A 25,874-nucleotide genomic window follows, 5' to 3' on the forward strand; every position below is an offset into this window, starting at 1 on the left:
TACAAAAAATATTTGCCTGCATGGAATTGCCCAGGGAACTATTTTGTAGCCATTTGGTTATTTTCATACCAATTGAACTTTAATGCCTGTAAAAATAACATTTGACATATAAATCTGCTTCTCCACTGTCCCAGTGCAGTGTTATTAGACCAAGGAGTTCTCGTACTGAGTTCATTGTGGGAAAAAAGTCCCCCCTCTTCTTGAAGTATGGCTGACATAAGCCACATGTATGGTGTCAAATATGAAGGCCATGGGAGTGATAACAGATTCTAGGCACTTCACCATTCTGTCAGCTCAGCTTGCTGTTTGCGTTGTAACATTGTTGTAAAGCTGCTGTTTACTTGAGAGTGCCATTAAAATGCTAAAATACTATGGAGTGATATTAATGCCAAAAGAATTCAATAATGTTGACTATACCATTGCATAGTAGTGTGACCATGGAGGCATTCTTGCAGCTGACTGGACAGAGTATGTCATCAAAATCATTCCTTGGCGTTCAGGGGTCTCTAGGGAGCAACTTCCGTGCTCCTTCGAGTACAGTTCTAAGTCCCATTTTCGTTTTTTGAACATGACCCACTTAGCCATTGCTGGTGGGATTAAAATTCTTGAGGTTACCCTCCCTGGCCTCACACACTGGGACTTGGTACGTCTGCTTCCCACAACTACCGTGCTTATGTTTTGAAACACCTTATTTACTTGGTGAGACCTTTGACAGCTATTTAAATCCGGGAGGAAAAGTAAATCATGAATGAAATGTCAATTTCTCAGTCAGTTCCTCCCTCTCTACCTCCTTCCACTGTAACACTCACTATAACACTCACTGTAGCACCCACTGTAAGATCTAGCTATCAACTAGTTTCTAAGTCAACCACAACAGTCAACTTTTCCAAAATGTCATGGTTATTCAGCAATCGTGGTTGAGGATTTCTGGTTTTCCTGCTTATTACCTCGTAATTCCAGAAGTCTTCCAACCAGGATTTCTGAAAAATTGATAAATGTTGGGAAAGTTACTAGACTTTTCATCTGGATGGGACCACATGATGGAGTTGGAAGGCTGCTTTTACACCTGTTCATTGGCTGATCTCCAGCTCTCTATCTGTGTTTACACAGGCAGCCCAATTCTGATCTTTTACCAAATCATTGGCCTAAGACCAATTAGTGAGTGAAGATCAGAATTATGAGTGTGTGTTTGCGACTCAGTGCACCTAATGGCAGAGCTATCTCAAATCCAAGCCATCTATCTCATCCTGTGACAGTGGTATAATGCCGTTGCTCAGCGTCGGAGCCCTTATAAACGTTCCCCATTCATTCCCACTTAAGTGATGAAAGCCTTTGATCAAGGCTAGGGTGCTAAGAGCTTTGCTGGGCACTAGGCTAATGCCTGTGTTGACTCACCTCTAAGCCTGCTGCTAACAGACAGGCCTTTGTGCTTACAGGAGGCCATTGCTCACCTGACCGCGTGTCCTCTCTCAGCTGAATACACAACGCTAACGTCTACCTAGCCAGCTAGCTCCTTTTTCCTGTTTTTCAAACCATGCGTGGCCAACATCACCCCCTAAACCGGGCTGTCACTCAAAACGAAGGACGCCGAAGGCAATGGCAACAAGCATTTTGATCTTGTGAATGACTTCTAAGTAAATGACTCTTTTCAAAGTGAACACAAAACAAGTCCCGTCACAGACCGAGGCTAACGTTGTTAAAGCGTGACATAATCCCTAGAAAGAAGCATTACTGTAACATGTGGTGTAGCCTAATCCCAGTACCACAGAGGATACAGTACAATTAGGTTAAGACTGAGTGGCTTTGTTGAATTCTAGCCTTTGTGACCAATGACAGCATTGTGGTACCACAGATACGTATGTGTGTTGTTGTGTGTTTTGGGAAGTGATTTGAGTTATTCCATTGGTATCCTTTTTATTTCAATTAATTACTGGAGGTTTACTCATATAAGATTCCATGTGGCCCTACCTATACTCCTACCAAGAATCTCATACCAGACTGGGATTAAATGGATACTGCAAGATCTTCATTGATACCAATTGTATGTCTCCGTGTGTAGTTTGAAGGAAGTGAAAGGTAGTTTTGCGAGCCATTGCTAACTAGACTTCCAGTTATTGCACTGACGCTAGTTAACAACTTCCTTAAAACTGTTCTCAGAGACATAAAAATGGTATCCAATAGTTCACCTGACTCTGGCTAAGTAGAAAAGGGCTAAATTGCCAAAATCTCGCACTATCCCTATAAAGTTTGATTAAAAATGTCCCTCTCCCTCTCCCTCCACCTGGCAGTCCATTCCAGGCTTAATGGAGGCACATGGTAGTGTAATGACTGTAAACCCCTGGACAGCTCCAGCTCCACTTAACCTGTCCAGAGCCTGTCTCTCACCACTGTCGTATTCCCCCTCGACTGCCCCGTCTGCTGGGCCTCTCTCTGTCTGTAGTCTTCTCCCTATGCAGCAAGTGTCTGCGGATGGTGTCAGCTAGGGCTGCAAGGATATACACATACGTGTACAAAAGCGCACACACTCGACACAAGTCCAACACAAGTAAATGTACACACATTTGTACGAACCTACACACACACACACACACACACACACACACACACAAAGATGCTTAAGAGATATTCATTCTTTTGTGAATTCTTTCCATTCTGTACTTGGCACTCCATTATTGAAGAGAGATAGCAGGAAAGCAGCGAGCTGTATATCGGACTCCTGAAGCTCCTCGTCCATTAACCCTAACTCATCTACTGTAGACTCTGTGCATTAGAAAGGCATTAAATGTGCCCTATGTGCCTGATCCCACACTCTCAGAAAAAAAGGTGCTATCTAGAATCTTAAAGGGTTCTTCGGCTGTCCCCATAGGAGAACCCTTTGAAGAACCCTTGTTGGTTCCAGGTAGAACCCTTTTGGATCCAAGTAGAACCATTTTGGGTTCCATGTATGACCCTCAGTGGAAAGGGTTCTACATGGAACCCAGAATGGTATTACCTGGAACCAAAAAGGGTTCTCCTATGAGGACAGTCGAAGAAGCCTTTTGGAACCCTTTTTTCTAAGGGTGTAACTAGAGCTGTGTTTACGTAACTCCAACGTTCACACAAATCGTCCATAGACATCATTTGCATGACGTGATTGTGAAAGAGTGAGTCATGCAAGACGAGTCTTGTAACCATGACAAATTACTTTTTCTCTCTCTGTCTATTGTAAAAATCCAGTTCAGTTTTTTTTGCGAGTGTTTGTTGATAGCTGCTAATTACTGTGTACTACTTACTGTGTCTTCAAAATGACCTTAAATGTTTTCACATCATTCAACACAGTGAATCTCTACTCCTCACAGATACTTTTTAAAGACCATGGCTGGTGGTTTCATTTCACAAACATGTTTCATTCACCTCCATGTAAGGCTTGACACCAATAGTCTGAGGAGTTCTCTAAAGCACGAGCATATCTAAGACCATGGGGCATTTTCAATAATGCCCTTTTGAGGCCTGAACTAAATCAGTCCCAGGAGAAAGGCTTCAGACTTTTAAACAGTCTAGTAGTCAAGTATTAAAGTGGTTATTGTTTTGCATTCCTTTATTTGCTAGCTACAGCCCGTTGGGTGAACAAATGTTGTGGTTAGCTTCCTCTGTGGCCAGCTTGTAACGGTCTCATTTCCATGTCCAGAGGAGAGACGCATAGTGGGGCTGGAGTTGGGTTTAGAGGGACAAAAGGGAGTAAACTTTGACGATGACACACACACGCACGCCCACACACATAAACAAACGCACACACACTCCCTCCAAGCCATTGCATTGTCAGCAACTTAACAGTTTGTGAGCTGTCTTTAGTCTGAAGGTGTGAGGGTTGAAGTCAGGTTAAAGGATCATGTTGTAACTGTACACACCAGTGTTTTACAGTATCATGCTACATTCCCCGTCAGAATGTTTCTGTCAGAAGTCCTCTAGTGATTGTTTGATATAGAAAGGGGCCTGTGGTTTCCTGTAGGCCTGTCCAAAGTAAACCTCATAGTACTACTGTAATGGGATTAGTGGTGGAGTTTTGACTGACTGGGAATCCTGGCTCAACAGCAGGAGGTTAAGTTACTGAAACACACACACACACACCAAACACACACGCGCAGGCGGGCAGGCATGCACGCACACAAACACACAAACACACTGACTTAGAAAAGCTAATGACGAGCTGCAGACCATACTATTTACCAAGAGATTTTCATCTATATTTTTCATTGCTGTCTATTTACTACCACAATGTGATGCCGGCTCTAAGACCGCACTCAACGAGCTGTATAGGGCCATAAGCAAACAAGAAAATGCTCATCCAGAGATGGCGCTTCTCTTGGCCAGTGATTTTTATGCAGGGAAACTGAAATCCGTTTTACCTTACTTTTACCAGCATGTGCAACTAGAGGTGACAAAGCTCTTGATCACCTTCACTCCACACTCAGAAAAGCATACAAGGCACTCCCTCGCCCTCCCTTTGGCAAATCTGACCACAAATCTATCCTCTTGATTCCTGCGTACAAGCAACATCTCAAACAGGAAGTACCAGTGACACACTCAATAAGGATGTGGTTCGATAAAGCGGATGCTAAACCACTGGACTCTTTCACTAGCACAGACTGGAAAATGTTCCAGGATTCATCAGATAACATTGAGGAGCTTACCACATCAGTCACTGGCTTCATTAATAAGTGCATCGACAATGTTGTCGTCCCCACAGTGAACGAACATACATACCCCAATCAGAAATCATGGATTACAGGCAACATCTGCACTGAGCTAAAGGCTAAAACTGCCGCTTTCAAGGAGCGGGACACTAATCTGGACGTTTATAAGAAATCCCGCTACGACCTCTGATGAGCCATCAAACAGGCAAAGTGTCAATACAGGATCTAATCCTACTATGCCGGCTCTGATGCTCGTCGGATGTGGCAGGGCTTACAAACTATCACAGATAACAAAGGGAACCCCAGCCACAAGCTTCCCAGTGACGTGAGCCTGCCAGATAGGCTAAATGCCTTATATTCTCGCTTCGAGGCAAGCAACACTGAACCATGCATGAGAGCACCAGCTGTTCTGGATGACTGCGTGATCTCACTCTCTGTAGCCGATGTGACTAAGACCTTTAATCACGTTAACATTCACAAGGCCGTAGGGCCAGATGGATTACCAGGACGTGTACTCAGAGCATGCACTGATTAGCTGACAAATGTCTTTACTGGCATTTTCAACCTCTTCCTGACCCTGTATGTAATACCTACATGTTTCAAGCAGACCACTATAGTCCCTGTGCCCAAGAACAGCAGGATAACCTGTATAAATTACTATCGCGCTGCGTAGCACTGTAGCCATGAAATGCGTTGAATGAACCCACTCCAATTCGCATACCTCCTCAACAGATCCACAGATGATATTTCTCCCACACTGCCCTCTCCCACCCAGAAAAGAGGAAGACCTACGCAAGAATGTTGTTAGTTGACTACAGTCCAGCTTTCCACACCATAGAGCCCTCCAAGCTCATCGCTAAGCTCAGGACCCTGGAACTGAAGACCTCCCTCTGCAACTGGATCCTGGACTTCCTGACGGGCCGCATCCAGGTGGTAAGGGTAGGCAACAACACATCCACCACGCTGACCGTCAACACGGTGGACCCTCAGGGGTGCGTGCTTAGTCCCCATCCTGTACTCCCTGTTCACCCATGACTGTGTTGCCACGCATGACTCCAACACCATCATTTAGTTTGCTGACGACATGACGGTGGTAGGCCTGATCACCGACAATGATGAGACCGCCTATAGGGAGGAGGTAAGTGACCTGGCAGTGTAGGCAGTTGACCCTTTTATTTTGATTTTTGCACTGTCTCTATGCACACTCATAGGGCCTTACACACTCACGCACACTGGCACTCCAACACACACAAACACTCACTTCATAATTTGCTTACACACATAAATGCACATACATGTATACCGACTCTACACACACACGCAAACCCACTCACCTACTGTGCAATCATTATATACCCAGCTGCTACTCTGTTTATCATATATCCTGATTCCTAGTCACCTTACCCATACACAGTTGAAGTCAGAAGTTTACATACACTTAGGTTGGAGTCATTAAAACTCATTTTTCAACAAATCCACAAATTTCTTGTTGACAAACTATAGTTTTAACATTCACAATGTTTTGACAAGTTGGCTAGGACATCTACTTTTTGCATGACACAAGTAATATTTCCAACAATTGTTTACAAACAGATTATTTCACTTAATTCACTAAATTGACTGTGTCTTTAAACAGCTTGGAAAATTCCAGAAAATGATGTCATGGCTGTAGAAGCTTCTGATAGGCTAATTGACATAATTTGAGTCAATTGGAGATGTACCTGTGGATGTATTTCAAGGCCTACCTTCAAACTCAGTGCCTCTTTGCTTGACATGGGAAAATCAAAAGAAATCAACCAAGACCTCAGAAAATAAATTGTAGACCTCCACAAGTCTGGTTCATCCTTGGGAGCAATTTACAAATGCCTGAAGGTACCACGTTCATCTGTACAAACAATAGTATGCAAGTATAATCACGATGGGACGACGCAGCCTCCATACCGCTCAGGAAGGAGACGCGTTCTGTCTCCTAGAGATTAACGTACTTTGGTGTGAAAAGTGCAAATCAATCCCAAAACAACAGCAAGACCCTTGTGAAGATGCTGGAGGAAACAGGTACAAAAGTATCTATATCCACAGTAAAACGAGTCCTATATCGACATAACCCGAAGGCCGCTCAGCAAGGAAGAACCCACTGCTCCAAAACCACCATAAAAAGCCAGACTACGGTTTGCAAGTGCACATGAGGACAAAGAGTGTACTTTTTGGAGAAATGTCCTCTGGTCTGATGAAACAGAAATAGAACTGTTTGGCCATAATGACCATCGTTATGTTGGAGGAAAAAGGGGGATGCTTGCAAGCTGAAGAACACCATCCCAACCGTGAAGCACTGGGGTGGCAGCATCATGTTGTGGAGGTGCTTTGCTGCAGGAGGGACTGGTGCACTTCACAAAATAGATGGCATCATGAGGCAGGAAAACTATGTGGATATATTGAAGCAACATCTCAAGACATCAGTCAGGAAGTTAAAGCTTGGTCGCAAATGGGTCTTCCGAATGGACAATAACCCCAAGCATACTTCCAAAGTTGTGGCAAAATGGCTTAAGAACAACAAAGTCAAGGAATTGGAGTGATCATCACAAAGCCCTGACCTCAATCCTATAGAAAATATGTGGGCAGAACTGAAAAAGCATGTGCGAGCAAGGAGGCCTACAAACCTGACTCAGTTACACCAGCTCTGTCAGGAGGAATGGGCCAAAATTCACCCAACTTATTTTGGGAAGCTTGTGGAAGCCTACCCGAGACATTTGACCCAAGTTAAACAATTTAAAGGAAATGCACCAAATACTAATTGAGTGTATGTAAACTTCTGACCCACTGGGAATGTGATGAAGGAAATAAACGCTGAAATAAATCATTCTCTCTACTATTATTCTGACATTTCACATTCTTAAAATAAAGTGGTTATCCTAACTGACCTAAGACAGGGAATTCTTACGAGGATTTCATTTCAGGAATTGTGAAAAATGGAGTTGAAATATATTTGGCTAAGGTGTATGTAAACTTACGACTCTCTGGTACCGCACGGCAAGCAGTACCGATGCACCAGATCTGGAAACAACAGGACCCTGAACAGCTTCTACCTCCAAGCCATAGGACTTCTAAATAATTAACCAAATAGCTACCCAGACTATCTAAATTGACCCTTTGCACTTTAAGTCTTTTGACTCATCACAAACTCTGCTGCTACTGCTTATTATCTATCCTGTTGCCTCGTCCCTTTACTTCTTCCTATATGTACATATCTATCTCAGTTACCTCATAGCCCTGCACATGGACTCAGTACTGGTACCCTGTGTATACGGCCAAGTTATTGTTGCTCATTCTGTGTTTATTCCTTGTGTTATTATCTTTCAATTATTTTTGTATTTTTTTCTCTGCATTGTTGGGATTAAGCATTTTACTGTTAGTTTACACCTATTGTTTACGAAGCGTGTGACAAATGCAGTTCGATTTGATTTGACACACATTGATAAAGCATGTTCTGGCTCGGGATTGAATGTGTTTTAAATAGTGCATAATCCACACGGTCTTCTCAAACCTCACATAGGAGATACTGTACAAATCACATTTCCCTCAGAGTCTCCGTTACCAAATTGAATTGGAGTCAATATTATCATTTATTTGAATTGCATAACCTAAGCAAGAAGAATTAGCTGTTATGTGCACTTAATGAAATAGTGCGGAGACTGTATAACTGGGCTCTACTGTATGTGCAGATGGTAACAGTCTAGTCCCTGCCGAAATAATGCAGTGCTCTGAGTCCAGGCCGCATTACACACTCCTCAAAATGCAATGACCCACATAGGAAATTACCCCGAGAGAGATTCCTAAGGAACGACGGATGACCACTTGAATAGAAAACAGTCATTGGTAAACACACACATGCATACACACCCACCCACACACCAATCCACCCACACACACACCCACCCACACACCAACCCACACACCCACCCACCCACACACACACACCCAAACACACACACACACACACACACACACACACACACACACACACACACACACACACACACAATGCCATGCACCCACATGACTAATTAGCAACATGTGTATGCGAAGCTAGCAGCCAAACCTTCCACTACGCAATGCCCCAAAACTGCTCCCAAACACCCTCTAGCTAACGAATCAGGGAGATTTGGAGTGTTAATTAATTGGTCATTCATTCTAGTGGTCTTTATTCTGGCACTGTGGTTATATTACCCTACAATTACTTAAAGCGCTTCTATCATGATATTTCCCAGTAGATTGAAACATATTGTATGCACACTGAAATGATTAATCTGTGACTTGAAGTGAATCTGAGGTACTTGCTACTTTGTTGGTGATGTCTTAGTCCAGGTGATGTTTGTCCCGTCAAGGCCAGGTCTCTATCACTCTGCCAATGATGATGTCACACCTGGTTCCATACAGTATGTTGGTCTTGCGTCATGGGAACCTGCATCTGCCAAAGAGTGCTGTGTGATGTCTCCAGCTGCTCCCCCATCTGGTGTTATGTCACTGGGTGGGCGAGGAGCTCCAGGTGACAGGACCATTTGGAATTTTGCCCTCTCTTCCATGGCACCAGTAAAACATGCACTCAGACCAAGGGTTAAGGTTTACTAGGGACACTGGCTTGAAGAAGCCTGAGAGGTGATGGCCATTAAAGACTGCGTGAAGCATGCCTATCTGTCTGTGTCTCTCTATGGGGAGCTAGCGCTAGCCTAACACTGTGGGTTAGCCTAGCGGTATGGGTTAGCCTAGTGGTATGGGTTAGCCTAGCGCTGTGGGTTAGCCTAGCGGTGTGGGCTAGCCTATTGGTGTGAGTTAGCCGAGCAGTGCTAAGCCTATTTTACAGGAGCAGCCTGGACCCGGTGTGTGTATTAGTCTACGCTAATGCCTTCCAGATGAACATGCCTTACCCTGCTATACAGTCTCACAAAACGGAGGATTGTTCCATGGGTTCTCCCTCCTAATGAGGAACATGTGTGGTGGGGAGTGTGTGTGAGTGTATAGAGATGCGTGTGGAGAGGGACTGGGATGGAAGGAGTGAATTATGGGAATGCTTCCACGTTCTCATCCTCTTGGCAAATTAGGTGAAACTGTGGCAGATTTGTAATCCATTGAAGCGGAAAGTAATGGCTGGAAATGAAAGCACAAGCCAGATCACCTTCACAATGCAGAATGAGAGATGAGGGGAGTCAGTGCAGCACAGTTTGTGGACCAATTTGTCATTGGTATTAATATTCATAATCATGAATTCATTGTGAATATACACATAACTAACTCATCAGGTCTTTATATGAATGAATGTGCTATCCTATCCATGCACTATGTCATATGAAATCAAATCAAATCAAATTTTATTTGTCACATACACATGGTTAGCAGATAATGCGAGTGTAGCGAAATGCTTGTGCTTCTAGTTCCGACAATGCAGTAATAACCAACAAGTAATCTAACTAACAAACTACTGTCTTATACACACAAGTGTAAGGGGATAAAGAATATGTACATAAAGATATATGAATGAATGATGATACAGAGCAGCATAGGCAAGATACAGTAGATGGTATCGAGTACAGTATATACATATGAGATGAGTATGTAAACAAAGTGGCATAGTTAAAGTGGCTAGTGATACATGTATTACATAAAGATGCAGTAGATGATATAGAGTACAGTATATACGTATACATATGAGATGAATAATGTAGGGTATGTAAACATTATATTAGGTAGCATTGTTTAAAGTGGCTAGTGATATATTTTACATCATTTCCCATCAATTCCCATTATTAAAGTGGCTGGAGTTGAGTCAGTGTGTTTGCAGCAGCCACTCAATGTTAGTGGTGGCTGTTTAACAGCCTGATGGCCTTGATATAGAAGCTGTTTTTCAGTCTCTCGGTCCCAGCTTTGATGCACCTGTACTGACCTCGCCTTCTGGATGATAGCGGGGTGAACAGGCAGTGGCTCGGGTGGTTGTTGTCCTTGATGATCTTTATGGCCTTCCTGTAACATCGGGTGGTGAAGGTGTCCTGGAGGGCAGGTAGTTTGCCCCCGGTGATGCGTTGTGCAGACCTCACTACCCTCTGGAGAGCCTTACGGTTGTGGGTGGAGCAGTTGCCGTACCAGGCGGAGATACAGCCCGCCAGGATGCTCTCGATTGTGCATCTGTAGAAGTTTGTGAGTGCTTTTGGTGACAAGACGAATTTCTTCAGCCTCCTGAGGTTGAAGAGGCGCTGCTGCGCCTTCTTCACGATGCTGTCTGTGTGGGTGGACCAATTCGGTTTGTCTGTGATGTGTATGCTGAGGAACTTAAAACTTACCACCCTCTCCACTACTGTTCCATCGATGTGGATAGGGGGGTGTTCCCTCTGCTGTTTCCTGAAGTCCACAATCATCTCCTTAGTTTTGTTGACGTTAAGTGTGAGGTTATTTTCCTGACACCACACTCCGAGGGCCCTCACCTCCTCCCTGTAGGCCGTCTCATCGTCTTATTCATGTGATTTAATACAGTATTTGATTGTGTGTGTTTCAGAGCGGGGCTCCCAGGGCCAGATAGACCTGACCGAGCTGATCGGCATCCCTCTCCCCCCATCGGTCTCCTTCATCACAGGGTTCGAGGGCTACCCGGCCTACAGCTTCGGGCCCGATGCCAACGTGGGCCGCCTCACCAAGTCCTTCATCCCCGACCCCTTCTACCGCGACTTTGCTATGACCGTCACCGCCAAGCCCACCACGCAGCGGGGTGGGGTTCTCTTCGCAATCACCGACGCCTACCAGCGGGTGGTGCACCTGGGGGTGGCATTGAGCCCCGTGGAGGATGGGTCTCAGCGGGTGCTCCTTTACTACACCGACCCGGGGGATGGGAGCACCAAGGAGGCGGCCAGCTTCAAGCTGGGTGACCTGACGGGGAGGTGGGCCCGCTTCACGCTGACGGTGCAGGGGGCGGAGGTGCGCCTCTACATGGACTGTGAGGAGTACCACCGCGTGGCCTTCCAGAGGAGCCCAGAGCCCCTCACCTTTGAGGCCAGCTCGGGCATCTTCGTGGGCAACGCCGGTGGCACAGGGCTGGACAGGTTTGTGGTAAGTTGACAGGTGGGGTTTTGTTTTTGTGGTGTTTTTGCTTCTTTTTGTGAATGAGTGGAGGTGTTGGGGGGGTTATTTTACATTGGTTAGGCCTATAGTGTGTTTGTGTTTAGTGTCCTCTGCTTGGTTTTCATGCGCCTGGTTGCTGTTTGGCTGCATGGTTGCTGTTTGGCTGCATGGTTGCTGTTTGGGCCTCAACCCTTCCAAACAATGTTCAATTCCATAATGATTTTCCTCAGCACTACAATGATTAAATTGAGAGTGTGCCCCAAACCCAATAGTCCCAAACCGGAGTGTTCAGAAGTGGTCATCAGGGCTTGCCACAGGCTGGCAGCATGGCTCGCCTCCATAGGCTTTGAATGACTTCACGGTCGATTGCCTGGGAAAGAGACAGTAGGGTGAGTCATTGTGGAGAACTTGACTAAGAGCTGGGCTCACCACTTCTGCTGACATCATGGTCAGCCATTTTGATTTTAAGGCATGAAAAACCCTGATGCAACATAATGGCAATAGCAGAGGATAGAGGACTGAATGACCTATACATATTTATAAGATATACAATAAATGCTATGAATTAGCATGTGAATGCTTGTGGAATGAACATATCGTGCCACAAACCAGTGTTCACCTAGCCGGAGAGTGTTTACTTAACTCTGTATTTGTTGTAAAATGGATAGATGAAGAGAAAATGGAGATTGCTTAACTAGTTTTAATCAGACTGCGTATGTCACGATCGTCGTAAGGAGCGGACCAAAATGTAGCGTGGTATGTGTTCATGATGATATTTTAATTAAAGAAAGCACTGAACACAAACTATACAAAACAATAAAGACCGTGAAGCTATAATGAGAACTGTGCTGACACAAGCAACTAACATAGACAATCACCCACAAACAAACAGTGAAACTCAGGCTACCTAAGTATGATTCTCAATCAGAGACAACTAATGACACCTGCCTCTGATTGAGAACCGTACTAGGCCGCAACATAGAAATCCCCAAATCATAGAATAACAAGCATAGACTGCCCACCTCAACTCACTGTTGACAAATGACAAAACAAAGGAAATAAAGGTCAGAATGTGACAGCGTATGTGACTCGAACACGGCTCTTCTGCGAGCCATAAGACTGTGTTATCCCATTGACCTAAATCCTGGCATTACAATGCAGTTTATTTCACCCTTAGATATAAAATAACCAATCAATTGCTACTTCCACTCCACCATACCACTACTTAATGTTGTACTAATCTAAACAGAGTGGATGAACTAATAAATCTTTGCCTGCTTCAGTTATAAAGTGCACCAGAAAGCTCATTTCAAGCAGCTATTTTCCTCTCATTAAAGTTTCATTGGAGCGATGGGTTGGTAGATTCCGAGAAATACAGTTAACCTTGGGGAGAGGAGCAGGAAACTCTCTCTCTTCCAACCTGTTTGTTTCAACCTGCACCCGCCTATCTCTTCTCACCTAGCACCCGGGAGCAAAGCAGACTGCTCGCTGATCAGAGCCTATCAATCTATAAATCACTCTGTGTTCATTGCTCATCTTCCTTTAGTCCTCTCTCTTTCTCTTGCTCTGCCAAGAGGGTGCGTGCGCATGAGTGTGTGTGGGCGTGCGTGTGCGTGCGTGTGCGTGCTTGTGAGCGTGCGTGTGCGTGTGTGCGTGAGTGTGTGCTTGTGCGCGTGCTTGTGGGCGTGCGTGTGCGTGCATGTGCGTGCTTGCAGCCGGGTAGCCAGGGAGTCATGGTAGTCATACCATGCTGGTTTGGGACCAGTGGTCTTCAGTAACAGCCAGTTCTGATAGTGACTCCCATGTTTGTTTTATTTCTAAATACATTTAAGCGTTAGCTGAAATCTTGCGAAGAGACTTTGTGTAACCCTGACGTAAGCAGCATATGTTTTAGATGTTCTACTTGATAGGACCGTTCATTGTGTAACTTACCATCACAACACAAGACCTTTGCATCTGCTGTCTTTGCAACAGTTACTCGGTTCCAACAGCCATGGTTGTTTATGCAATGTGGTGGCTTGTGCTGTGAGGAAAACCCTCCTCTTGCTGGGTGCCTGTTGGTGTCTGCTGTAGCCAGCTTGTTGTTACCCTGCCAAACAGTGTGTAGAAAAGTTTAGTCAGTCTAGCCAATGCTCCTCAGATTACAGGCAGGCCGTGAGATAAGGTTACTGATCCAGTAAGGTCTAAGGAAGAGAGAGGTATACCACTCCCCCCTCCTCCCCGTCTGTAGCCAAGAGACAATCCAGCTCGGGTGAGACATGGCTCTCTGTGCCTTTGGCCACATCCCCATCCTCATAAATCTAAGCTCACTACTCCCCTCCGCCACAGGGATGCATACTCTTACCATACTAAGTGTACCCTCTAGCTGAGGGTAGCTGCTTCTAGCTGCTTTTATATGTGCCTCGTTTCATTTACTGTAAATGTCCGTTTTCTAAAATAATGTGGATTTGCAAGTTGCATTTTATTGTACAGCTTTTACTGCTATATTTGTGTTTACTTAGTTGTGTCAAATCTGTTTACTTCATTCCTCTGCTGTTGATGCTTATTTTTGTGTTTATGTCTGAGTCCTGTTAGATTAGTAACATATAGCCAATAGTGGACATGGATCAAAACAACACTATTGGGGGGGGGGGGCGATGCTCTGCAGCCGGCCCGGTGCTGCTTCCAGCCTCTCGTACAGTATGTACTGTTTGTGTTTGTAGCGTCTGAGGAGTCGGGATGAACATAAAACAGCAAGAAGAAGAACAGCCGATTCACATTGGACAGTAGAGCTCAATTCTATTATTCTGTCTTTGCTCAGTTGTGTCATCGTAGGGGTGAAAAGCAGTATCAGTAGTCTACCGTAGCATTCCAGCAATATTACAGATCAGGGATTCGGGCCCTTAGAGCAGCTTTTTTTTTAAAGTCTCACCCATCAGGCACTGGGATCACACACTGTGAGCAATGCACACAAACGCATACAATGTCATTGCAATCACACAGCCGCTGATCAGTATGGGTCAGCAGCACCCCCTGTAGGTCACAGCGGCAGTGTTGAGCAGGGTTTCCCAAACTCGGTCCTCGGGACACCAGGGGGTGCGCTTTTTGGACTTTGCCCTAGCACTACACAGCTGATTCAAATAATCAACGAATCATCAGCTGAACGCGATTGATGGTAGTGTTTCCTATTTGGAAGGTTCACTGATCGCAATGCTTTTAATTCAAGTTTAATTCAACAAAATCCTTGATTGTGCTCTTCTCGCCTCCCTTTTCTATTCAAAGATTAAGATTGATCTCAGAAAAGCTCATGAAACTCTGAATTAATCAGAGCTCGCTGTTGCATGGCACATTTGTTGTTTATCTGCAAACTCTGTTTACAGCATCAACAGATGGACTTGATTTGGTTGACCCAGATTGATCCTGCCTCTCTTCTCCCTCCCTTCCTCTCCTCTCTTCTCCCTCTCTCCCCTCCACTTGTTTCCTAGAAGATTTGTTGGATTAAAAACAGGTGTTTGTCCTCTGGATAGAACCCACAAATAGATTTACCAAGCACGCCTTTGTCCATTTGCAGCACTTCTGTTATTCATTGAAAGAGTGGGATCTATGTTCTGTTCGAGTTATAGCAGTTTAAAGGTTGCTTGTCTTGAATAGCTATTGTCAGTAAGACTAGAGGCACCTGTTCGCCATACTTGAAATGCTGATTTCAATTGCAGTAAAAGGTTGTGGAATGGTATTACTAATGGGAGTGAGAGTGAGAATGGTCATTCATTTGGTGTGTGTGTGTGTGTGTGCAAGGGCACAAGGGTTCATGCATTGACTGTGAGTGTGTACACTAGTTTTATTGTGACTTACCGTCTCCCTCTCTCTCTCTCTCTCTCTCTCTCTCTCTCTCTCTCTCTCCCCCCCAGGGTTCTATTCAGCAGCTGGTTCTGAAGGGGGACCCCACGGCCCCAGATGACCAGTGTGAGGAGGACGACCCCTATGTGAGTGTGTCCCCTTAATCCCAATACTCTACCTTTAAGGACAATTCCACCCAAAAACTATATTTTGGTATTTGGTTCATTAGTCCATTTACTATTTGCACTGCCCCCCCCCCCCTCCCTCCTCCTCCTCCACCCCCACCCCCCTCCATATAGTCTAACTATTGTTATTTTACTGCTGCTCTTTAATTACTGGTTACTTTTATCTCTTATTCTTATCTGTTTGTTTTTTGAAACTGCTGCATTGTTGGTTAGGGGCTCGTAAGTAAGCATTTCACCGTAAGGGTCTACACCTGTTGTATTCAGCATTTCACCGTAAGGGTCTACACCTGTTGTATTCAGCATTTCACCGTAAGGGTCTACACCTGTTGTATTCAGCATTTCACCGTAAGGGTCTACACCTGTTGTATTCAGCATTTCACCGTAAGGGTCTACACCTGTTGTATTCAGCATTTCACCGTAAGGGTCTACACCTGTTGTATTCAGCATTTCACCGTAAGGGTCTACACCTGTTGTATTCGGCGCATGGGACTAATAACATTTGATTTGATATAGTCCCAAACATGTGTTGCATGTCAGCAATCAAGTTTTTAAGATATGTAACCTTCCAAATACAGATGGCATTTCCGCCATACAACTATCACCTATGAAATATGTTCAAATGAATCCTCATAAAGGAAAGAATGCAATGAGAGGCTGTTGGAGCAGTGTTTGTGGTTAACACCAGAGACAGTGGTAAGGTACTATACAGGGGCTCGCCTCGCTGCAAGGTTAACTGATATCCTCAAAGCTTGAGGTCGAAGTTGCCCTCCAACAGGTGTGCTTGGATCAGATGACTCCACCCCCAATACTAAAACTATTATGAAAATGTTAAACTGACCTTGAATCAGTGCTAATGGGCTGAACTACGACCGACTCCATCAAACCTGAGAAAGGCTCATGATGAACGGGCTCATCACCCCCTCTTGTGGTTGTGAGAGAGCATCACAGGACTGTGTGATAGAGTCTGGTCTGCAGCCTGCAGGGCTTTACAGATTGTTTTGGTTGATTAGATTTCTTTGTATTCCCCCCCCCCCTCTGTTTTCATCTCTGTTTTTTAAGTATTTCCACATGCATAAGCCTGAGTTATTGCTACTTGGAAAAGCATTAGATAATTGGCTTGTGATTGAATATGTAAAAAAAAAAAAAGGAGATTGCAAATTCATGAGTCATAATTGAAATGGTATGTTATGACAAGGTTGCTACTAGAGTATTTCCATTGTTATTCTCTTTCAGGCATCTGGCTATGGGAGTGGAGATGACTCCTTCGATGACACAGAAACTCTGGATGAAGTGAAGAAGGTAGTGGAGGAGAGAGAGTACATTATGGTGAGAAACACACACACGCACGCACGTACAGACCCAACCACATACAGTATATTAACATGTAGACATATTTTATCCCACTCTCATAACCCACAAGGATAGTTTACGAAATACTTCAATTGAAACGTCAACAAAATGTACACCTTCTAAATCCATACTTCCACTGTGTTTTTACAGTACATCTAGAATCAAAGGGCCTGGGATCAATCCAATTGAAAAATGTCCTCCTAATAGGGCCAGTTAGGTGGGAGACGTGGAGTTATGCCGTTCCTCTTGCCAGGTTCTCCATGTGAGAAATGCTCTTAGCTCAGCCAGATCTGGCCTGATGTTCTTGGACTGCGTCTGGGAGGAAAACATTTCCTCTTCTGAATATCAGCTGCTTTCTGACACATCTGTGCTCCACTCCCCCATATCTCACCACAGCCATTTAGATAAGAACACACGGGTTATTCCCAGAGATGGAAATGAAGCTCGCTCGTTTGATATGGAGTCCATTAGAAGAGGTCAGAGTGAGTTCTGCATCCAGAAACATGTTACTGTCTGTCTCACTCCCACTCCTCTGCTGTATTCTTCTGCCTGTTTGGAGTGAGACGTATTGGTCTTTAGCTTGAAGGACATTTTCATGCCTCAGAAAATGATCCAACGTTGACAGACACATCCCATGCTACAGTATATGTCGTGGAGATCATGCTCTGTTGACAAGATACTTGCACTGTCTAACTATCCCGTTGACACTGCCTTCTGTCATCTTTTCAGTGCATTGAACTTTCACATGGACACCAAGCAGACTGCTTAACATCACACCTGCTTAGTCATTCACTGATGCTTGGCAGAGTTTCTCTTCCAATATCCCATGAGATTTTGCTCTCCAATTACCAGGGAATGGATATGATCTGAAAGAATGTGACGAGATCAAAAGTTGAGTAGGAGAGACCACACCGTGTGCAGGTCAATGGGAATTTTCCAGGACACTTCAGGGAAGCACACTTCTAAGTACATGGAGATTAGTAACCCAACTTTGAAGCACCACATGGTTGTGGTTAGTTAGTTAGGCAACACACTACTAAGGTTATTTACTTTTCTCTCTCCCCTTCTCTCTCTTGTGGTCTCTCTCTCTCGCTCTCTCTCTGTCTCTCTTTCATTCTCTTTCTCTGTGTCTCTGTCTCCCTCATTCTCTGTTTCTGTCTCTCATTCTCTCTCTGCCCTTCTCTCTTGCTGTCTCTCTTTATCTCTCTCGCTCTCTCTCTCTCACGCTCTCTGTCTCTCTCTCCCCTTCTCTCTATTGCGGTCTCTCTCTCTCTCTCCCTCTCTCTCATTCTCTCTCTCCCCTTCTCCTTGTCTCTCCCTCTCCATCTCCCTGTCTCTCTCTCCAGCTGTGTGTGAAGGTTGGACTTTGTGTGGTCTACACTATCCTCCCTTACCTCTCCTTGAGGCTGCTCCCACTCACAGCTTGCTTGTGTCCTCTGTCCTAGCTGGCATTGGGGTAGACTCAGGAAGGGTGATTTGGCTTATGTGGAATCTTTGGATTTTCGGAGGGAAAACTGGTCCCAGATCTGTGCCCATGGGCGGCTTCATCCGAGAGCATAGAATGTACTGAGGCAGGGGAGGATGTCTCTGGCATTCCAAGTGTGCTTGTGGATCCGGTCCCAGCGTTGTCCTGCATAGCTGGTTTGGCAGGGCTCCTGGTCCGTCAGCCCACACACACACAAACACATTCATACACACATATGCATGCTCACACATACAAATACAAACATAAACACACACACACACACAAATAAACACACGTCCACATACATAAGCTGTGAGCCAGAGAAGGAGAGAAAACACACCATGCAGCTCCTCTGCCCCCTACCGGAAAATAGTATGAATTAGGCAGTTTGAGAAGATTTGAATCCTAAGCAACCTGCATAGACATTGTTTGAAGTACAATAGACCAAAATCGCTACTGTAGTAGGTCAAAGCTGTGTGCTGGAAAACCTTGGTAGAGCATGGGTGAAGTAGGCTTTCTGGTGCTCATGTGAATTTCCTTTTTCTGCTTTCTTACCTGCCTACTCACTTAAAACATATTTTAGCATTTATTTAAAAAATGTATTGAACATAATATAAAAGCACACACAATCAAAACCACAATTACAATAGAGGATCGAATTACATCAAATGATTTTACAACATCACAGTATTGCCACAGTTGTAAATGTGTACTTTTAAGTGTTTACAATTACCATTTTATTACTACAATGACTATTTTATACAGCTATCCCCAACCCCCTACCCCCACCCCGCCACCCCTGACACTTTTTAAAAATGTTATTTTGTCAGAAAAAGTTTGAGTTTCATAAAAACATATATAATCCTAACAGGGTGAAACCTAACAGGGTGGACATTTGGAGCCTAAATGAGTCATAGCTCTGTGGGTGATTGAGATTAAGATAGTAATGGTAAACACTTGAAGAGCATTTAACTTCTTTATGAAATGTATTTTGTCATTTTATGAATTTTCTCTATAATTTAGCTCAACAGGATGGAAATGTATGAGTGAGTCAAGCAGACTAACACGAAACATGTAAAAATAGATGTATATTTATTTAGCTTTGCACCATTGTTTTCCCATCACACAAATAATGATACTTCCTGAACCACATGTCATTGTGGGAAGGGGCTGTTTTCTTAAAGGAAAATTACTACAAACTAACAGGGTAGAAAGTGATATCAGGGACACACAGAAAGGGTTAAATACAATAATAATGAATGTAATAATAATCATGAAAAAAAACAGTTTTGATGAGAGAGATTTTAACTAGTACTATAAAATAAGAAAGATTGTGTTATTTTATGGCTTATATTTCTTGGAGAATAACACCCGGCAAAAACGCCTACATCCACTGAAAAAAAGTTTTCAAAATGCTTTAAGTCCCTTTCAAGATCCATATTTTGTAGTTTTTACAGTAAAGCACACCGGACCTTATATTTAAACGTTTTGGAATTGACATTTTACACTAAATAAGAGGTGATTTTTCCTGGGGACAGAAAAGGCACCAGATGGTAGGTGGACCGGACCCACTTACCTGAATACTTACCTCACCATACTTACCTGAAAATACCTACCTGAACATACTTAATTACCTCAACATACTTACCTGCACCTGAACATACTTAGCTAATACTGTAAAGCAGTGGTTCCCAAACGTTTTCGCTTACTGTACCACCAACTGAATTTTCCTGGAGTTCCCCCTCATTTTACAATTAAGCCTATGGTCTTCTCAAGTACCCCCTGTGGATAGGCCAAGTACCCCCAGGGGTCCTAGTACCCCCTGTGGATAGGCCAAGTACCCCCAGGGGTCCTAGTACCCCCTGTGGATAGGCCAAGTACCCCCAGGGGTCCTAGTACCCCTGGTTGGGAACCATTGCTGTAAAGTACTTTCAGTTTGATGGCTGGCTAACTGCCTGTGAAAGGGGGATAGTAAGTCAGTTGTTCAACTGAATTCATTCAACTGAAATGTGTCTTCCGCATTTAACCCAACCCCTCTGGATCAGAGAGGTGAGGGGGAGGGGGGGGGGGGTTGCCTTAATCGACATCCACGTCTTCGATCCAGCAACCTTTCAGTTACTGGCAACAACGCTCAGTTCAGTTACTGGCAATCATCTTTCTCAAAGTGGCATTGTATGCATGAATTACCTTTCTATCCACACACCTGACCGTTTTCACCAGCTGGTCTCTCATCCTTTCAAAGTTGTTATTTCATCCTGAAACTCATTCACCTTGTTCTCCTTTTCACAAATATCCACAATCAGAGAATACATATTTTTCCCCAGTTTGCTGTTACAGTCTCTCATGATGGGTTTCATTCCAGCTCGTGTTGGACTCCACAACAACATGGTAGAGGCAACGACATCAAAATCACCCCTGCTGTCTGCCAATGGTGACGGTTACAGGATCAAACTTTCCAGGGGTGTCAATGGCAAACATTTCCAAGCCCTGGGTTCAGAATGTGTTCACAAGAGTTGATGAAAGTAGTTCAAATAAAGTTATGTAATAATCCACCAGAGAACCAGAAAAGTCACCTGAGTCGTATGTAGTTTGCCCAGTAAGGACTGAAAGTCAATTCTGAAAATTCAACAAATTATCATGGCAACAATTCAACCAAACATTCCAAATTCTTGGGGCTCCTTGATACGAAATGCAAAGCCATAGCAAGAATGCTTTAAAACAATTCAAACAAACGTTCCAAATTCTAGGCTTTTCCTAGAGCGACAAAACCAATCTTGCAGAATATGATGAACCTGACTCTAGCTGTATGTTCAAATTATGTATTGTTTTAAATTTCTTCCCGCTTTCCCCCTACCCCCTCAGCCAGAGGAGCCAATGATCATCCCAGTGCGTGCCCCTCCCACAGAGGCATCGCCCAGTGACGATGAGGAGGATGCTGGCGAGACCTCGGGTCAGGAAGTGGAGCTGACCGCTGAGAGAGGTGAGAGAGAGGAGGAAGACTGTACACAATTTATTGATTTATGATCATTTGAAATGAAAATTCACTGCGTCAACATGTTATTATGCCTTGTGGTATTTTACATGAATAGCCACTAGGTGGCAGTAAAACATGGTGAGGTAAGGAGCCATATACTGTACATTTGTATTGATGATTTTGTGTATTTGGCCACAGGACCAAGTCAGACAGCAGATGCAGCCTATAGACCAGGAAGTGTAAGTATCAGTTGTTGACTTGAATGAATGAGATTGAATTGGATGTATCTGAAGACCTGGAGTGTGTTACCTGATCTATAACAGTGGTTCTCAAATCTGTCGTTAGTTGTAGTCCTGAACTAGCTCATCTGATTCACCTAGTCAAAGGCTTGATAATTTGTTGACAAGTTGAATCAGGTGTGCTAGCTCAGTAGTTCAAGTACATGGAGTGGCTGGGGGTCCTGGAAGAGCGTTTGAGAACCCTTGCCCTATTGTACCTGACGAGCCATCAATAACAAATCATTTATTGCCAATATACCAGACATACCACACTTTGCTAGCTTGTTCTAAAACATCCTTTCATGGTGTGAGCCTACTCTCTCCCTCCAGGCAACGCACAGTCAGAAAGGAGAGCGAGGAGACCCAGGGCCAGCCGGACCCCCTGGCTCCCCCGGCCCCCCAGGCCCGCAAAGCCCGTTAGGTGATGGCTCCTCTGGGGAGGGAGAGCCAGGACCAAGGGGCCCCCAGGGGCCTCAGGGACCAGCAGGAACACCCGGAGCACCCGGCAACGACGGCCAGCCAGTAAGAGCCTGTTTGTTAGCACAACATCCCCTCCCTTCACCACCCATTGATCATGTTTATCAGTACTGCATTGTAATTGGGCAAAATCGCAGTTGTATCTGGTTACGGTCGATTCATTCGTTCTCTTTGGCTCCTAGACAGTTCCTGCCAAACACCAGACAGCACCCTGCCTGATTTGTCATGCTACGCAATGCACAATAAACACAGTGAGAGCTCGGCAGTTGGCAAGCGATAGGGGAGCATTCGCTATTCTCCGTCTCACATTGTGAACATGCTATCCTTTTTATTTGTGTGGTTTGGCCCGCCCGGCATATCTTTCACCAGAATAGTTAGGTTCAATTGGCATTCTCTCTCTGTAATTCTGTCTCTATAAACATCTGCTGTTGTCTATTGTAATGGCCTATTTAGGTGGTTTCAGGCCTTCGGCCGCTGTCCATGGCGGCTTTATTGTCATCTTGTTCAGTGGTTGAGAAGGGCAGTTTTTGATGTAGCTGATGTATGTTTATGGGGTCAAAAATAGTTTGGGGTCTTTTATATTGTTGTTTTCTTTGTTCTCCAGGGCAGTGGAGGGAAAGATGGTGACCCAGTAAGTATTCTTCATGTCATTGCTCAATATGACTGCTGCTTCTTTTCTATGGACTTCAAGCTTTCATTATTACTCGACTCACACATCTCTGAGTTGAGATCACTACACTGTGTAAATGAAACTATTAGTCTACTTACAGTAATTGTTTCAGTGTTAGGCCCTACAGTACACAATACACAAGACTTGACCCTGTTGTCCTGCTACATACAATGACTCCACCCCTCTCTCTTTCTCAAGAACACTGTACACATGCCACAGCTTCCCAGGCACACACACACACACACACACACACACACACACACCACAGGAGGTTGGTGGTACCTTAATTGGGGAGAGCGGGCTCATAGTAATGGCTGGAGTGGAATATGTGGAATGGTATTAAATACATCAAACACATAATTTCCATGTGTTTGGTGACATTCCATTCAGTCCATTTCGTCCATTATTATGAGTCGTTCTCCCCTCAGCAGCCCCCTATGAAACACACACACACACACACACACACCTGCCAATATCTCACATGTGTGCACCAGACCCAGTACTTTAGCCAATAATGGAGGAAAGGGGGATATAGTGATTTAAAAATGATTTACATAAATTAGGAAAGTTTAGTTCTTGTGCATGCATCTCCAACAGCTGTAGTCCAAAATGGCTGACTATTTTTTTTAAACTCACGTCCCTATCTTCTACGGTGGTCTCTCTAGCCGTTTCTCATCTGTTTCACCTGCCCACCTATGGGGTGGGGTATAGGTCCTGCTTATATGTGGTACATCTGTGTGTGGGTTCTGTGTGTGTATGTGTGTGTGTGTGTCTGCATGTGTGCGTGTGGGTCTGCGTGTGTGTGTGTGTGTCTACATGTATGTGTGTTTGCGTGTGTGTGTGTGTGTTAGTGTGTGTGTGTGTGTGTGTGTGTGTGTGTCTGCATGTGTGCACACAGTCATAAAGGGGCTTCAGAAGAGATTAGATAACTGTTGTAGTGAATACCGGGGTGAATGTTCTCTTTGAACACTGTGTTTATGGAGTGAGATATAACTCAAGGAAGGGCCACACATGAATCCAATCTCCAACTCCTGCCAATCCACCAATCATTGTTAGAAAGCCTACAGTACACAACCCATGTGGATTTCTATATATGTTTCAACCAGCAGCCATTTCTCATGTTGATAATACTCACTTGCTGTGTTCCTACCACAGGGAGAAAATGGAGTTCAGGGATTCCCAGGCTTGCCAGGAGATCCTGGTCCCAAAGGAGACAAGGTGCAAAACACATAGTGTATAATATCATTGTTACAGAGGGTACATTATGTACTAGTGACCTACAGGTTTTAGCAGCTACAAGGTCATGGAGGACTGTCACTGAATAGTTCAGCAGTGCTCTATGTCATTGTACATTATTCATCTAGCCGAGCACCAACACACTCGATTCAACTAATCAAGGGCTGGCGATGAATTGAATCAGGTGTGTTAGTGCTGGCCTTGAACAAATCCCCCTAAAGGCTCCCGTGCCCTGGGATTGGATTGAGAAACACTGATCTAGTTGGTTGTTGTGTTTGACCCTGGATTGTGTGTTGTTGTTGACCCCTGTAGGGTGACCCTGGAGTGGGCAAACCTGGGTCCCCCGGTCCTCCCGGGCCACCGGGTCGACCCAACTCATCCAGATCCCTGGTATGTAGTGGAATGAACCACCCTGGATGTGTGGATTAATGGATGGATGGATGGATGGAATAATTAGTTGATTGATTGATTCATCAGTTCATTGATTCATGTGGTTGATGTGGTTTGCAGAATGTTGTGGACGGTTCGGGCTTTGAGGACTTTGACACTGACACAGAGATTATGACAGTGAGTGGCCATCCTTTTCAAAAACCTAGAATCCACCTGCTGTTGTTCTGCTCTCTGATTACAGCCACAAAGGCTGTTTGGATACACACAGTTAGCATTAGCGTTAATGCGTTATGACGGTTATGCTATTTGTTACCATTAATGTTAATATTATTTATTTTCTTCATCCAGGGTCCCCCTGGTCCACCGGGTCCTCCAGGGCTGCCTGGCCCCCCAGGTTCATCTGAGGGCCTCTCTGCGTCACCTGGAGCCCCTGGGACCCCCGGGAAGGATGGAGAGATGGGTAAACCTGGACAGCCTGTGAGTCACCCAACACTTTACTGAAACTCCATCACTCTCACTTATACTGTTAAAGCCAGTGAGTGGTAAGATGGTGCCATCCGTCTATCACTTGTAGTTCTAAGGGCCAATTAAGCAGCTGTTATAGCACACCCTGTGGAAAGGTCAGCATTGCTACATTCCAACCCACATTTGAAGGAGACTTCTAAAACCGCATTGTAGACACAACTAAACTCTGTGGTGGTGTTCCAGTCACTTTTTCCATTGCTCACCTGGCCTCTGTTTCAGGTGATGCTGGGTTGGTTTAGTGGCTCTGGTTCTGGTTCTGGGTCTGGATTGGTATTAAACTCTGGTCCTATCTATTCATTGAACCGATGGGCCAAAAAGGCATAATTTCCCCCACAACTTCCCTTCATTCCCCATGACTCTTAACACCAGGCATCTGTGGTTTTGCGTACTCTCTGTGCTGCAGAACCATGAACAAAGGGTGTGTGTGAGCTTACAAATCAATTTCTTAGAACAAATTGCTGCCAGATAATCAACAGCATGGAACTCCAGGTGTCTGCCACAAGATTTGTCAAACCCAGCAGCAACCTCCTGACAAACTTACAGCAATCCCTTCTGTTGCCCAGGACAACTATAACATCTCTGATCGCTACATGACGAGATGCCTGGAAACCATTTGGATAACGCATAATTCCCCTGCAACCCTGCAATTTGTTCCGTTTGCTTAAGCCTAGAACGTTCGGGAGGCCCAATGTTTATGTGAATGATTGAACGGGTGATTGAAGGACCCAGAGCAG

At 44.6% G+C, this 25,874-nt stretch overlaps 1 protein-coding gene across 5 annotated transcripts in view; it reads left to right on the forward strand.

Annotated features, from left to right (window-relative positions):
• The window catches only part of LOC135517360 (collagen alpha-1(XVIII) chain-like), a 90,155-nt gene that overhangs the window by 35,242 nt on the left and 29,039 nt on the right, over positions 1-25,874 (forward strand). For all 5 annotated transcript variants that reach the window (XM_064941584.1, XM_064941586.1, XM_064941587.1 and 2 more), the window contains exons 3-13: positions 11,215-11,762; positions 15,662-15,736; positions 17,009-17,101; positions 21,453-21,570; positions 21,763-21,803; positions 22,173-22,364; positions 22,924-22,950; positions 24,145-24,207; positions 24,538-24,615; positions 24,736-24,792; positions 24,964-25,092. In XM_064941584.1, coding sequence (XP_064797656.1) covers positions 11,215-11,762; positions 15,662-15,736; positions 17,009-17,101; positions 21,453-21,570; positions 21,763-21,803; positions 22,173-22,364; positions 22,924-22,950; positions 24,145-24,207; positions 24,538-24,615; positions 24,736-24,792; positions 24,964-25,092 — 1,421 coding nt within the window. The remainder of the gene's footprint in view (positions 1-11,214; positions 11,763-15,661; positions 15,737-17,008; positions 17,102-21,452; positions 21,571-21,762; positions 21,804-22,172; positions 22,365-22,923; positions 22,951-24,144; positions 24,208-24,537; positions 24,616-24,735; positions 24,793-24,963; positions 25,093-25,874) is intronic.

This window comes from Oncorhynchus masou, chromosome 28, assembly GCF_036934945.1.
Source record: "Oncorhynchus masou masou isolate Uvic2021 chromosome 28, UVic_Omas_1.1, whole genome shotgun sequence".
Lineage (NCBI taxonomy): Eukaryota > Metazoa > Chordata > Actinopteri > Salmoniformes > Salmonidae > Oncorhynchus > Oncorhynchus masou.